This window comes from Letharia lupina (assembly GCF_014066315.1).
Source record: "Letharia lupina isolate WasteWater1 chromosome Unknown contig_11, whole genome shotgun sequence".
Classification (NCBI taxonomy): domain Eukaryota; kingdom Fungi; phylum Ascomycota; class Lecanoromycetes; order Lecanorales; family Parmeliaceae; genus Letharia; species Letharia lupina.
In genome coordinates this window covers 626453-639316 of record NW_023502980.1, presented here as the reverse complement: position 1 = coordinate 639316, position 12864 = coordinate 626453, and the positions used below count along the sequence as shown (strand labels likewise).

Here is a 12864-nt window from a genome sequence, read left to right as displayed (position 1 = left end):
CAGTCCTCGCTGAAGACTTGGTAACATGTAGGAATGCGGCCCATCCCAGAGACAAAGTAGGTAGTTGAGCTCCAACAGTGGGAACAGACAGCTGAGATAGCACAAGGACTCGATGGGAAGCAACTCTCGCCAACAATGCCAGCTTATCAGACCTCAGGACTGCGATAAAAGATGGGGGCTCGAGTAGCCCTTGCGCCATTGGGCTACGTTCAATATGCTGGAAGGCAAGAGATCCTAGACCTTCAAGACAAGGGTATTATTAACAATACGATGAATACAGGCGTTCCTTCTGTTCAAGAGTCTCGAAAAGTCAGCATGGGCCAAACCTCTCTCCGACTCCAGAAGTGCATATATATCTCTGAGAGAACATTTCCTTACAAATATCGAGAACCCCGATGATCTATCAGCCGAAGACCCTTTGACAGATACCGAGACGGTAAGCCATACTGTCCTTCAGCTCTGCGGTTATAGCAACGACACCAACGAAGTCGTCTGACCTCTCACTAAGACCTTGAAAGTCTCCTTGGAATACTCTACGCCTGGATGAGGAACTTCGAGCCGAGATTTTTCAAGATGTGGAGCGATGTATGCCGGAAAACCTGTACTTTCGGGAGCCGAACACTCAAAAAATGCTACTTGATATTCTATTCATATATTGCAAGCTCAATCGAGATATTGGCTACCGACAAGGCATGCATGAGGTCCTAGCGCCTATTCTCTGGGTCGTCTCACGTGATGCTATCGATTCCCAAAGCCTAGGGCCGGACCACGCCGACCTTGATGGTCTGACGTTGGCATCTCTAGACAACAGATACGTCGAACATGATGCTTTCACGCTTTTTGCGGCCATCATGCAGACCGTCAAGACGTTCTACGAGATGGGTAGCAACAACGAGCCGGCAACAGCAGGCTTACTCAACAATTCGCCCATAGTGGAGCGAAGTAAACGTATACACGAGAATTATTTACACCACGCGGACCCTGAGCTTGCGGAGCATTTGACAGCCATTGAGATTCTCCCGCAGATATTTCTGATCAGATGGGTTCGACTCTTGTTTGGGAGAGAATTCCCCTTTGAAGACGTTCTTGCTCTTTGGGACATTTTGTTTGCCGAAGACCCAGCACTGGATTTGGTAGACATGATCTCCGTAAGCATGCTTCTGCGTATACGATGGCAGCGTAGGTTCTACCTGATGCAGACTATGAAGATCAGTGTTGCTGACTATTCTAGTCCTTGAAGCAGACTATTCTGCAGCGTTGACACTGCTACTACGGTATCCTGTTCCCACAGCTCCCTGCGGACCGTCTACTTTCGTTGGAGATGCTTTGTATCTGCGCGAGAACCTCCTGCTTGACGGAGGCGACTACATTATTTCTAAGTACTCTAGGAGGGCACCTGAGACTACAGTGACACGCAAGCTTCCGAAGAAAGTTAGACGCGCAAGGACTGCGGAGCAGACAGCGGCTCAAAAGACGCTGCCTCCCCAGAAGGCTTTAAGTCCGCGACTATCGCCTGCTAGAATTCTGCAACATCAGGGTGGAATCGAAGGCATGATTCACGAAGCGGCTAAAGGTGTTTATAATCAAGGTGAGAGATGGGGAGTGGCTAAAGCGTTACGTGGCGCTGTGCAAGGCCTCCAGTCCGGCAATAACTCGCCTAGGCGACTACCGGAGAAGTCTCGATGGTCCCTCGACAGTGGCAAAATTATTTCTGACAGTCCAAAAGACTTGATTACAAAGATTCACTATCTTGAAGGACGCAACAAATCATTAGCAAAGTTGCTGGAGAAGGCCATGGAGGAACTTTGGACTCAGCAGAGGGAAATTAACCAGGAGCCAAATGAGACGACGGCAGATGTCTTGAGCTTAGCCATAGCGAAAGTGCAATTTGTGCAAGTCTACCTTGAGAATCCGACAATGCCACTGCCTTCCGAGAACCTTTCGCGCGAAGAGACAAAAGACGACGCCGCTGTTGAAACGGACGCGGGATTGACTTCATCAACTCCTGGATCGCCATCATGTCAGATCCAGAGCGACGGAGCGACTGATGAAAAGAGTGGCAGCGAAGGTATCCACACAGCTGAAACAGTCGATTCCTCTGTCCAGCGGTCGGCACCCGCTCCGGTTAAACCCCTTCCATCTACGCCCAATGTCGCCAGTCCGTCCAAAACCTCTGGTCTATCACCATTCTCGCAGCCTCGCCCAGCGCTTGCCCAGTCGTCTTTCTCCTGGATGCTAGGTGAAGATCAGCAAAAGTCCGGCTTCGTCTCTGCGTCGCCATTTTCATCGGAGAGATCAGACAGGCGGCGGAAAGGGGTCCAGCTATTTGGAGATGAGAAGCGGGAAGGCAGCAGGAACCGGAGAGGCTCAAGACCGAATGGTAACGGCGATAATAGCGATGATGATGGGGATGTATTTACTATGGGAAACCTCAAGGGAGGAAAGCTGAGGTGAAGACACCTCGTTCCCTTTCTTCCTGGCCGGTTGTTTCGGCTACTTGCCTGTTCATAGTTGGTAGAATTCGGAGAAGGTCTGCTCTCATCATAGACATTGTCTATAGATACCATGCCCAAATAGTCATGCGGAAAGATGTCTCCATGCCGGGAATGACTTTTTGGACACTGGTTTGCACCATATTCAATTTCTCCCGCCAATCTCATAAGCCAGCGGAGCCCGTGTGGCTTACGCTTCTGAATGGAGCCTTTCCCGTTGATTTTCATATGGAAACGGGAGGTTGTTGGAATGCTGGCGGTCCCGACATGATCAGCAAGCTGGTAAAAAGTGTTACATAGCATGGCACCAGTTCATGCAGACAATCCAGTGATCCAGTGTCTTGCATAATCTCCGCTCGATCAGGGGCTAAAATTGCAGAATAGCCGTGTAAAACAGTTTGAGCAGAGCGAGATTGGAAAAAATATGTTAGAGCAAGCGAGAAGCGCCGATAAGCACTAAGGTACTGAGGATCTAAGCCAAGCATTGGTCGATAAAGGTACCACCGAGATGTTCCTATCATGGGGACCTTACCGACGGATGACAGCGGTCTTTTTACGCATGGGGAATAAGGGTGTTTTTTGGCCCGGGGGTGGGGGGGGGGTGGGTGTAGAGAGACAAGATGAGACCTGAGATTGAAGCCTGCAAACGGAGTACTCTACAGCAAATGAATGATTTACGATGCGCAAGGATAGAAAGTTGATCGCTTGCAGACATGAGAAACAAGATTTTTAAAGAATGATTGATTATCATTATTATTATTATTATTATCATTATTATTTTTGTATCATTTGTTGCACAAAGGGGTGTAAAACGCAGAGGAGTAAGAAGAGGGTAGGAGCTGATCCCGGATTGTTTAGGGCTTTTCTCGGCTCCACGTTGCAGCTGCCTCCCAAATCATTCGCGACCGACTTCTCCATCTCCTCAACTAAATACCTAATCACAGGTTCCACAACAAGCAGTCGAACCTGCAGCAGGTACGTCCATCAACACTTCCCACCCATCCCCACCTTCAAAAAAATGCCATCTTTCTCTTCTAACAACATCATCTTCAATACAGCTTCCAAACACATCCAGCTTCAACAAACAATCCATTCGCCTCCAGAGCTCCAATTCGCCTTCGCGGATCATCAGCCGAGCTACCCAAACAATTACCACACCACACCACACCACAATAAGCAAGTCTTATTGTCACCGGACCTTCTTTGTACCTCGTGAGTAATTTCACTCAATCCGATATCGCTCTCGACTCCAACGCGATTCATCATTCACCATTCTCAATCACATCATCCGCCCAATTCCATCAATACCGAGCCTGACTCACACGCCGTGATCTAGCAGAGATACAACCATCCCAAACCTATCAACGACATGGCTCCTACCAGTACCAACACCAACTCTAGCATCGCTTTGGCCTTGGCTGGAATGACGGAGTCCGTCGACATCCTCAAGCCGTGCGACAACTTCTGGGCCGGCAAAGACAGCTTCGCTACCGTGGCCGCGAGATCTTTGCCGGTCAAGAAGAACACCGCCGGTCTTCCCACGCCTCCCAACTCCATCTCTCCTTCCCTTCCTCCCCAGGCCTACAAGGGCCGCGCTTCTACTGGACCTCTCACTCCTCCCGCTCCCACCCATGTGGACTCCGATATCGATCTTGAAGATGCTGTCGAGCACGCCAAGGCCCAAGACACCCCCCGGCGTGGTCTCACAGCTCGCGGTCTCAGTAAACTGGATGACTTGGATGCGGTTGGAGCCATCACTCCTGGCCTGCTTGCCAAGCACCACCTTCCCGCCATCCTCCTCGAAAACGGTCCCCTCGCCATCCGTCACGTCATGGGCTACTTGACCACCTCCGTCCCAGGCTTCTCTGGTATTCCTCCTGCGAAAGCAAGAAGGCTGGTAGTGGGAGCTCTAGAAGGCCGCGGCAGCGACGGCCAGCAGGGTGGTATCGATGGGAACGTGATGTTTGAAAAAGTCGGCTGGGGCAGATGGGATGCTCGGAGACGAGGACAACCCTCCCGAGAAGCCCGAGAAGCTCGCCAACACCAACCACCATACCCCCAAGGCAGTCTCCGCATACCAGTCACCAGCACGCGGCAAGACCGAACGCGAGAACAGACTTTTGCTGCCTCATATGATGCCGAGAAGGAGTATGACACCCCAATGGAAGACGTCAGCGTGCTTGAACACGAAGCAGACAAGATGTCCCTTGATGGCTTGGATGACTCCTGTTCCTCTTCTTCTCCTCCGGACACGAGGCAAATCCCAGACCACGACCTTGGCGACGTCACCGACGAAGAAGACTGGGCCTCGATCGGCGCCGCTGCATTACGGCAAGGCTCATACCCATTAAGCGGCGGCCTGATCCCTACGAATCACCAACGATACGCTCAACGCTTTAATCCGAAGAGCAGAGGCAGAGGAGCAGCGGGTCGGCCACCGGCTACAATGGCGAAGAGTATGCCGACTACAAACAGATTAATGTATAATAATAAACAGCAGCAGCAGCAAGCTGCTCATGCCTTGATGGGATTCTCGCCTATGCTGGAAAGCAGCGACGCCCAGGATAGGGAGGCCGTGGAGGCGTTGCTGAAGCTCAGCAGTGTGTGATCAAATCGGGGTCGGGCGTTCTGGACCTGGAATGGAACCTGGAGGGGGAATGACGGATGGGAGTGACGCGGACTTTGAGCACGCACGACTGTTGAAAACACATACGTCGGTTGTCGTTTCAGCTCGGTCGGTCATGGGGTTCTCTGGTTTCGGGCCTTTGATATATCTTATAATGCCTCTACATTCGGGGCTGGTTTATGCGTCTTTCAATTCTGTTATCACACGAAATACCCCACAACTACACAACTTTATATCTCTACTCCCACTGAATAGTTACTATTACATTCGACAAAGCCAGCGAGGTCGCGGCGACTGTATATAGTTCATGAAAGAAGCTTTTGAGACGAAGGCAGAGATGCTTGGATCTATCACAATACTTTGTACAGTATCATCACTTGCTTTCCGTGTGAGTGGTTACTCTTACAGCGTGGGAGAGGTAGCAACAGCTTGACGACTTTCCAACGCCGCCTACAACATACTCTCCGCAGCTCCACGCCAGGCTTTGTTGGGGGTGGAGACTGGAACTCACGAGAAGAAGAAGAAGGGCACATACAAGGTCGCCGCTGCTAAGAATCAGGTTATTCCGTGTTTCGCCGATAGGTTGCTTGCTACATAGGTGGAAAGGCAAAGAATTTAGGGAGGCGGATGGAGAAGATTGAGGTGTCGTTGTTGAGATGTCGCCGCGGTTGAAAGTGGGAGAATACTTGTAGAATACGGAAAAAGAATGGAGATGGGATTGGAAATCGGACACCGACTCCATCCCCTCCGGCAGAGACAGAAGGAACCCCAAGTGTGTGCGCCTAAAGAGGGCTTGTTTTAAGTTTGAAATGGTGGGTAGATAGATAGATAGGATGGGATGGGATGGGATGGGATGGGATAGGATAGATTTGTTATATATTAAAAGAAGGAAAGAAAAAAGAAAGCACCCCCATCACCATCCGAACCCTTCCTCCACGAAATCCACATTCCCACCCCCCTGCCTCCGCCTCACCGCGGCCCTGACGTCGTCCCCCAGCCCGCCGGGCCCGCACACGCAGACCGCCATGGCGCCGACCTGGGCCCGCGCCTCCATGCCCAGCAAGGCGTCCACGTCGGGCTTGCCCGGGAACATCCGGACCGTGGAGCTGGGGCTGTGGATCTCCGCCGTGCAGCGCGGGCGCGTGACGAAGAGCTGGACGCGCAGGACGTCGCGCCGGCCCGGCATGCCGAGCACGGCCGCCATCCAGGGCCGGATCCACTCGAGGTGGTCGGGCGCGCGGACGACCCAGGCGAGGAGGACGCGCCGGGCGGCGACGGTGCCGGCGGCGTGGCCCGCGACGAGGTCCCGCGCCAGGGCCACCTGGTGCGTGATGCCGACGCCGGCGGCGAAGAGCACGACGGTGCCGTAGGAGTGGAGGGCTTGGTGCGTGCCGCCGTAGGGGCCTTCGACGAGGGCGGGGAGGGAGACGCGCCGGTGGGGGCCGTCGAGGGCTTTGCGGTGGAGGCGGTCGGTGAAGCCGGCGCGGCGGCGGATGATGAGGGAGACGGAGGTTGGGGGGAGGGCGAGGGTGTCGGTGGTTTGGGCGGTGGGTTGGGAGGTGCGGATGCCTTTTTCGAGGTCGCCGGGGCGGAGGGGTCGGGGCGGGGCGTCGGACCAGGCGACGGAGAAGGGGTGGGAGGTCCAGAGGCCGACGGAGGGGATGGTGAGGAAGACGTGTTGGCCTGGTTTGAAGGTCCAGGGGCGGGCGGGTCGCAGGGTGATGCGCATGGCGTCGCCGGGGAGGATTTCGACGTCGGCGTTGGTGCCGCCGCGGCCGACGTTGCGGTAGATGAGGGAGGAGAGGCGGATGAGACGTTCGATGACCCAGGTTGAGATGACGGCTTTCAGGTAGGTCATCTGCTGGAGACCACCCAGATGGATCCATAGAGCGGCCATGACTAGAGAGACGAGAGCAATGTGGATGTGCAGGAAGGTCTCGTAGAAAGCATGGCGGAAAGCCGTCCAGCTCGTCAGGATTATGGTGCAGATTGAAACAAGCGCCTAATCCACCTATCAGCAAACGTGGGAAGATTAGGTGAAAAGTGAATGCTGGCCGTGACTCACAACCAATCCGAAGGTGATGAACCTAACCTCCTTCAGGGTCTCCGAGAACGACTCCCATCCAGGGGTATGGGTCTCCTGGCCTCTGATAACAATCGATGTTATTTCCACTACGCCGTGAGAAACTGCAAGGGAGGCGACGATGCGACCAAACCAGCGGTGCATCAGGTTGAACGTATTGTACGAGATATTAAGCCAGCCGATTAGAGGGTTATTCCGTCCGCTCATGATTACCAACGGAATCATGTTGACGACTGCAAGAGTTCCGGAGCGATTACGGAGGTGCTCCAGCTTGGTGATTATGGGGCCATTCCACTCAATACCGTGGGCCCAGAGGATGACGTTCATGGTGATGATTGACACAAGTAGCAAACACTGGAATCGGGTCGGCAGGATACCAGTTTCCACGGGTCCGATTCGCATCTGCTTTTGATGACGACGGCGAAATAATGGCGCATAGAGGAGATGTTGTTTGATCCAACCGAATTGCCTATTCGGCATCTTGAAATATCGTTGACTGTCGTTATTGAGGCATGTCAGAGTTCGAATATACTGCACAGAATGAATGGCGATTCGATATATGATCATGCTGATGACGATTCCTCCAAGGACGATTAAAATGTAATATGAAAACAGCATATTGTTGACCACGATGGCCGCAGCCACAGCTGGCGGATCAATTCCATCCATCCTCGCTTCCGGAGGAGAAATTGCGTGGAAAAGGACTTTGGATGATGATTTCTTTCGAGAGGCACGGGCCTGGGGTATTACGAGGTTCAAGGGACAGTGACCTCTTGTGATGGGTTTCAGGTCAAGACGAGATTACACAGTGTGAACGGCTAAGATCCCTTCCTGATTGTAGATTCTTGCATATGAGACTTTTCAATGGCAAACGCCCTTGCGCAGGGGTGATCTTCGACGAGGATAGACCAGTATTGGCTTTCCGTGAAGGACCTTGCGCTGTAACAACTTCCCGATCTAATGTTGAGGTAGCCTTCTCGGGTAACGACTATATGAATAACGGCTTCTGGCAAGAGACTCTTCCTTTCAATTAAAACTCTCTGAGGACGACCATGAGCGCATTGCTGGCTACGGGGGGGCGATCACCGTCTGTATAGGTCGTTTGTGAAACAGTGAGGCCTTGGATGTCTCCTCTGTCTGGGGGCCAACGGAGGTCAACGGCCGCAAGTACCAGCCGCAAGCGTGCGAAAGGATCAATTGTCGAATAGGATATTACGTAGGCGACGACGCTTCCTCCTCAGTGACGACTTGAAAATTCCACTTCGACAAAGGACCAGCTCTGTTTCTCGAAAACAAACACGCCTAGAAGAGAGGTCGACCCGCGGCCACAGGTCGGTCTTATAAATATAAGGAGCGTTGCTTCAAGGAAGCTTCTAGTCCTGTTCATGTAATGTTAGTGGGCACGTATTAGGCGCTTAACAAGAGCGGAGGCAAGGGAGCTCGGAAGAAAGTACTCTTGAGGCAAGAAGTGCGATGGCTAGTCTAATTGGAACGAAAAGAACAGGTGTCCGGACTGGACTATTTACCCTTTATCAGAGGAGTAAAAGAACAGAAAGACGTGTAAGACACTACGTTGCTAAGGAGAGCGCATCGTGTGTTAGAAAAATAGAGGCAGGAGGGCCGGCTCATGCACTGCTTGCGTCGTTGGACCGCAAGGAGTTGAACGAGCGACGGAGACGAAGGTGTAAGAGAAGTGTCTTGGAAAAGAGACCAAAAGATATCTGCAGGCTTGAGCCCACGGTGGCTGGCAATCTGTCGTACTCGTCGGTCCATATTGCCCCACCGGACCACCATCGTCAACAATCAGGGAGTTGACGTCCCAGGAGATGAAGATAGGGTAGGAGATACTCCTAGACGCCCCCCGTGCAGGCCCTAGCGCCCGCGCGGACCCTCCCTTCCTGCAGGTCAATACTGGCTGAAACCTTAGTGAAGCTTGAACCCAGATCTTGAATTGCGATTGGCCCAATTACACCGTAAACCGTCTCGTGAGCCCTGCAGAAAATCCAAGCCTCTGACTTCTCACCGTCCATACATGGACAAGGTTGCGACATTAATCTTTCAAGAACGTCGACGCGTATCAAAAAGTCACGACTTTGATATCTATCCACAGCCTCTTCGAAGCATCGAAAGAACCCCTAATACATGGCCTGATTGTAGTCGCACCGGTCTCACCATTGATGAACATCATCACACATATCGCACAGACCCATAAACGCCACAGTGCCATAATCAGACATTGCGAGTTTCATGGGAAGCCCAATTCATCGTCCATGTATTGGGAGAAAGTCTCCGTATCCAGTCGATGCCTATTCGTCCGTGGCATATCTAAACTATAGCTTTCAATGACTTTGTTATCATGCTTTCGGTCTGGAATTCCCTTCTTACCACCAGATGGTAGATTTGGTATCTCTCGCAGCGCAATAGGCTTTTCTTGTGATGATTCTGGCGTGGAAAGCTCATCGAGGTCATTTGCGGCGTGCACTTTCGAGAGAATTTGCGGGCGAGGGACCTTCTGGGGACGTGGGGATTCCCTGATGAAAAGTAGCTTCTCCGTTGAATTGGAATTGCCGTAGCTTCCTTCTACGTTCCCAATTTCACAGGAGTCACAGGAAGCCCCTCGCCCTAAATGTCTACGTTTTGGCCGAGGGAGCCGCCGGTCTGTGACGCAAGGTGATTGTGATTTTCCGGAGAGAAGAGGCAATGCTTGCACTAGCGTCAACTTCGGTGCCTCCCCGTAGGTGCTGTCACGATCGACATCTTCCACGGCGATAGGCCGTTGCAGTGCTAAAGCTGGAGTCTTCGCAATCCATTCGCATATGCCCTCCTCCCATTTGTATTCACTTTTGTTCCGCATGACATCTCGAGCTGGGGTTTTGTCTACGACAATACTGGGTGAGTCGTCGACCGTGCGTGTGATTGTACCCTCCACGTCTAAAGCCCATTCAAGATGTTTGGGCTGACCCGTATCTTCCGAGAATGCAAATGCTGCCGCATGAGCGATACCGCAACAGAATCTTCGAGTTGGCTTATCGTAGATATTGGAAGTGGCGACAGAGATTAGATCTTGGACCATGACCTGTACGAAGCGGAAGCCATCGCCTGATCCTGGTTCATCGCAACATCGTGCAACTTCGCCGAGAAATGAGCCCGCATTGCTCAACGACTCCTTGCTGGACGGCAGGCTGGCCAGTGCAGCCAGGTCAAGCACGTCATTCGGAGCGATCCCCGTGCCAGGTTTTCTCGATGTAACCGAGACCAGTCCAGCTGAGAGTAGAGGCAGATGTAACCATTTTTCTGGCACAGACCAGCTGCGATTGGCACACGAGGTGGCGTTAGATAATTCAAGGACTTGACGTATCTCTAAAGCCACATCCCGCAGTATCGCCACGCTCAAAAGGTTAGGATGACTTGAGTCCATTCCCGACTTAGCCGATCGAAGAATGTTGATAGCTGAAAGCACTGTCAGAACATTGGAGAAAGTAGATTGTAAAGCGTTGTCTACGTCGTCCAGTCGCGCCCCGGCTTCTCCTGATCCAGTGGGCTGACTTTCCGCGACCGTCTCCACTGCTCGGCTTGACTTGTAGGATCTGAGAGTGGGACGGACAGCAAAGGGTTCGCAGGCGTGGAGCCTCAGATCGTGAACTTGAGGGCTAGCTTTCGCATTCGAGACCCCTCGCCTGTATGATTTCGAGATTGCAATTTGAAGAAGCAAGGCGGCAGATCGAGCATGATCGTCTTGCTGTGTAATCGAACGGATCGCGCCATTCCAACATTCGATCATGGCCTTACTCGATATCCAGCCTACTGGGAGTATGCCATCTTCTAGCATCACTGCCGTTTGGCGATACATAAAGCCATGCCTGCCAGTTTGTGAGGCACAATACTTCAATGCACCCGCAACCCGAGAAGCCTCATCTGTCAGGAGAGTGGTTTGAAGTCGGTGCGATGTGGCCGACTTGTTAATAGGGTGAGAGAGTCCCGCGCAAAATACTGTACTCTTCTCCGGTGAAAGAGGCCGATATTTTAGTAGAGTGATCATGCATTCAATTACGCATTCGGCTTCGTCGTAGGCGGCGAGCCCAAGACATAAAGAAAGGATGTGGCAGGAGAGAGAAATCTCAATCAGACCCTCCTGGATTGCTTCTCCGACTAGGCTGACCCCGTGGGCTCTTACCACTTCTCGGAGAGACTCCCAACCACCGTCTGGCACTGAACCAAAAGCTTCGAGGTCGGTGTAGACTTCTGATGCGACGTCAATGTGATTTTCGAGATCCTCATCATTGGTCAGGCGTTGATCCTCGGCGATGTAACTAGGAATCTGCCTTAAGCAGATAGAGTAAAGTGAGCGACATCCACGATGGTCACTGGTCTTTTCGCAAGTAGTAGCCCTTAGTAATGCTTCGAGTGCCTTGCATATCCCCTCTATGAGTCTTCGATTACCCAGTCCAGCCGAACCATCGGAGCCCAGAACTTGAGAATTGTGGAAGACTTGCACGTTCTTCGATGTACCGCGAGGGTCTCTAGGCAGTGCTCTTTGACCTGGTATATCATGTTGACCGTCTTTGGCGGCCAAGTCCTCGTCATTGCCTCTGACTTGGCCTGCCGTCAAACAAAGAGGCAATCGTATTGCAGCATCCGTTGATTCTGCAAATGCCCGGTCTTTATCGATGTCCACGAATTCTCGAAACGACCGAACCTTCGTTTTTGATGAATATGTACGCCTAATCTTCTTCCAAGGTCTTGGACTATTCTCCCATTCAACGTCAACTTTCGTCGCAGTAGCTGAATTCTGGTAGGATGATGATGGGGCGATCCCAGAGTTCCGTTCATCATGCCTGAGTTCAGAAAGTGTAGCCTTGCGCAAGAGAGCAATCTTGGAGGAGAGAGGGCGAAGAAGCCGATTGCATCGAGCAGAAGTCCATGGGGCTTTTGCACCTGTAAGACATCAGTACACAGAAGATCAATAGGCTATCTATCCAAGCTCACTTTCGTTCATGCTCTGCTGTTCCCGAGTTTCAACCAAGATATAGTTTCTCCAGGATCGCAAAGGTATTCCAGCACCAAGCTGTCTGTAGCAACTGTAGCGAGGTCTGCAGCTAAAGTAATACAACTAGAACTGTGTAGTCACATCAAAGGAAAAAGCTAAAGCAATGCTGTTATGGAGCTGGCAAGTATGTTGAAGGAGTCTACCGGTCTCACTTCTGTGTTTGGGTGTCGGGTAAACAACGCGGGGTAAAGTTCTTCCGCCCGGCGGTAATGCCAAGCCCGCTAACCCGTCATCTTTGCAGCAGAACGAGATGGGCCTCCTCCTTAGCGATACTTCTAATCCCTTTGGTCAGCGAGTGTTCATAACTCTTACACCCGATCCTTTGGTAACTTCTTACCCGATTACCCAGACCCAAATGTGATTCTGTGAGGAAACATTCCAGAGGCAAGCAAATGTGGTGGCGATGTGGAGCATTGGAAGCTTGTATGAAGAGACAAGAACCGACTCTCCATCCTCCATCATCCAGACTTGGCCCGTGGCGCCTTCGCTTACCCTGAACTCAAGCAGATCCTGCTATGATGGTACATGTATGTTTGTGTATCTCACGGCCCGTGCCTCTCCTGACGCCGTCTCAAGTTCGTCATTGAGTGTCTCCCTTTCTGCTGCTCGTCCTTTT

General features: G+C 52.1%; 4 protein-coding genes across 4 annotated transcripts; 2 read left to right on the top strand and 2 right to left on the bottom strand.

The window, feature by feature from the left end:
• Positions 1 to 33: 33 nt before the first annotated feature.
• On the top strand, positions 34 to 2454 carry HO133_000753 (uncharacterized protein; the record flags this gene model as incomplete). Its single annotated transcript, XM_037291690.1, has 5 exons — positions 34 to 56; positions 107 to 224; positions 281 to 436; positions 519 to 1179; positions 1232 to 2454. 5 exons carry the CDS (start codon positions 34 to 36, stop codon positions 2452 to 2454), a joined length of 2181 nt encoding a protein of 726 aa, XP_037152052.1.
• Positions 2455 to 3861: 1407 nt separating this feature from the next.
• HO133_000752 (uncharacterized protein) lies at positions 3862 to 5100 on the top strand (the record flags this gene model as incomplete). Its single annotated transcript, XM_037291689.1, has 1 exon — positions 3862 to 5100. One exon carries the CDS (start codon positions 3862 to 3864, stop codon positions 5098 to 5100), a length of 1239 nt encoding a protein of 412 aa, XP_037152051.1.
• A 931-nt stretch (positions 5101 to 6031) lies between these two features.
• Positions 6032 to 7528, bottom strand: HO133_000751 (uncharacterized protein; the record flags this gene model as incomplete). The annotated part of the gene is made up of 2 exons (XM_037291688.1): positions 6032 to 7120; positions 7184 to 7528. The coding sequence occupies 2 exons, from the start codon at positions 7526 to 7528 to the stop codon at positions 6032 to 6034; spliced, it is 1434 nt and encodes a 477-aa protein (XP_037152050.1).
• A 1918-nt stretch (positions 7529 to 9446) lies between these two features.
• Positions 9447 to 12197, bottom strand: HO133_000750 (uncharacterized protein; the record flags this gene model as incomplete). Its single annotated transcript, XM_037291687.1, has 2 exons — positions 9447 to 12136; positions 12188 to 12197. The coding sequence occupies 2 exons, from the start codon at positions 12195 to 12197 to the stop codon at positions 9447 to 9449; spliced, it is 2700 nt and encodes an 899-aa protein (XP_037152049.1).
• Positions 12198 to 12864: the final 667 nt, after the last annotated feature.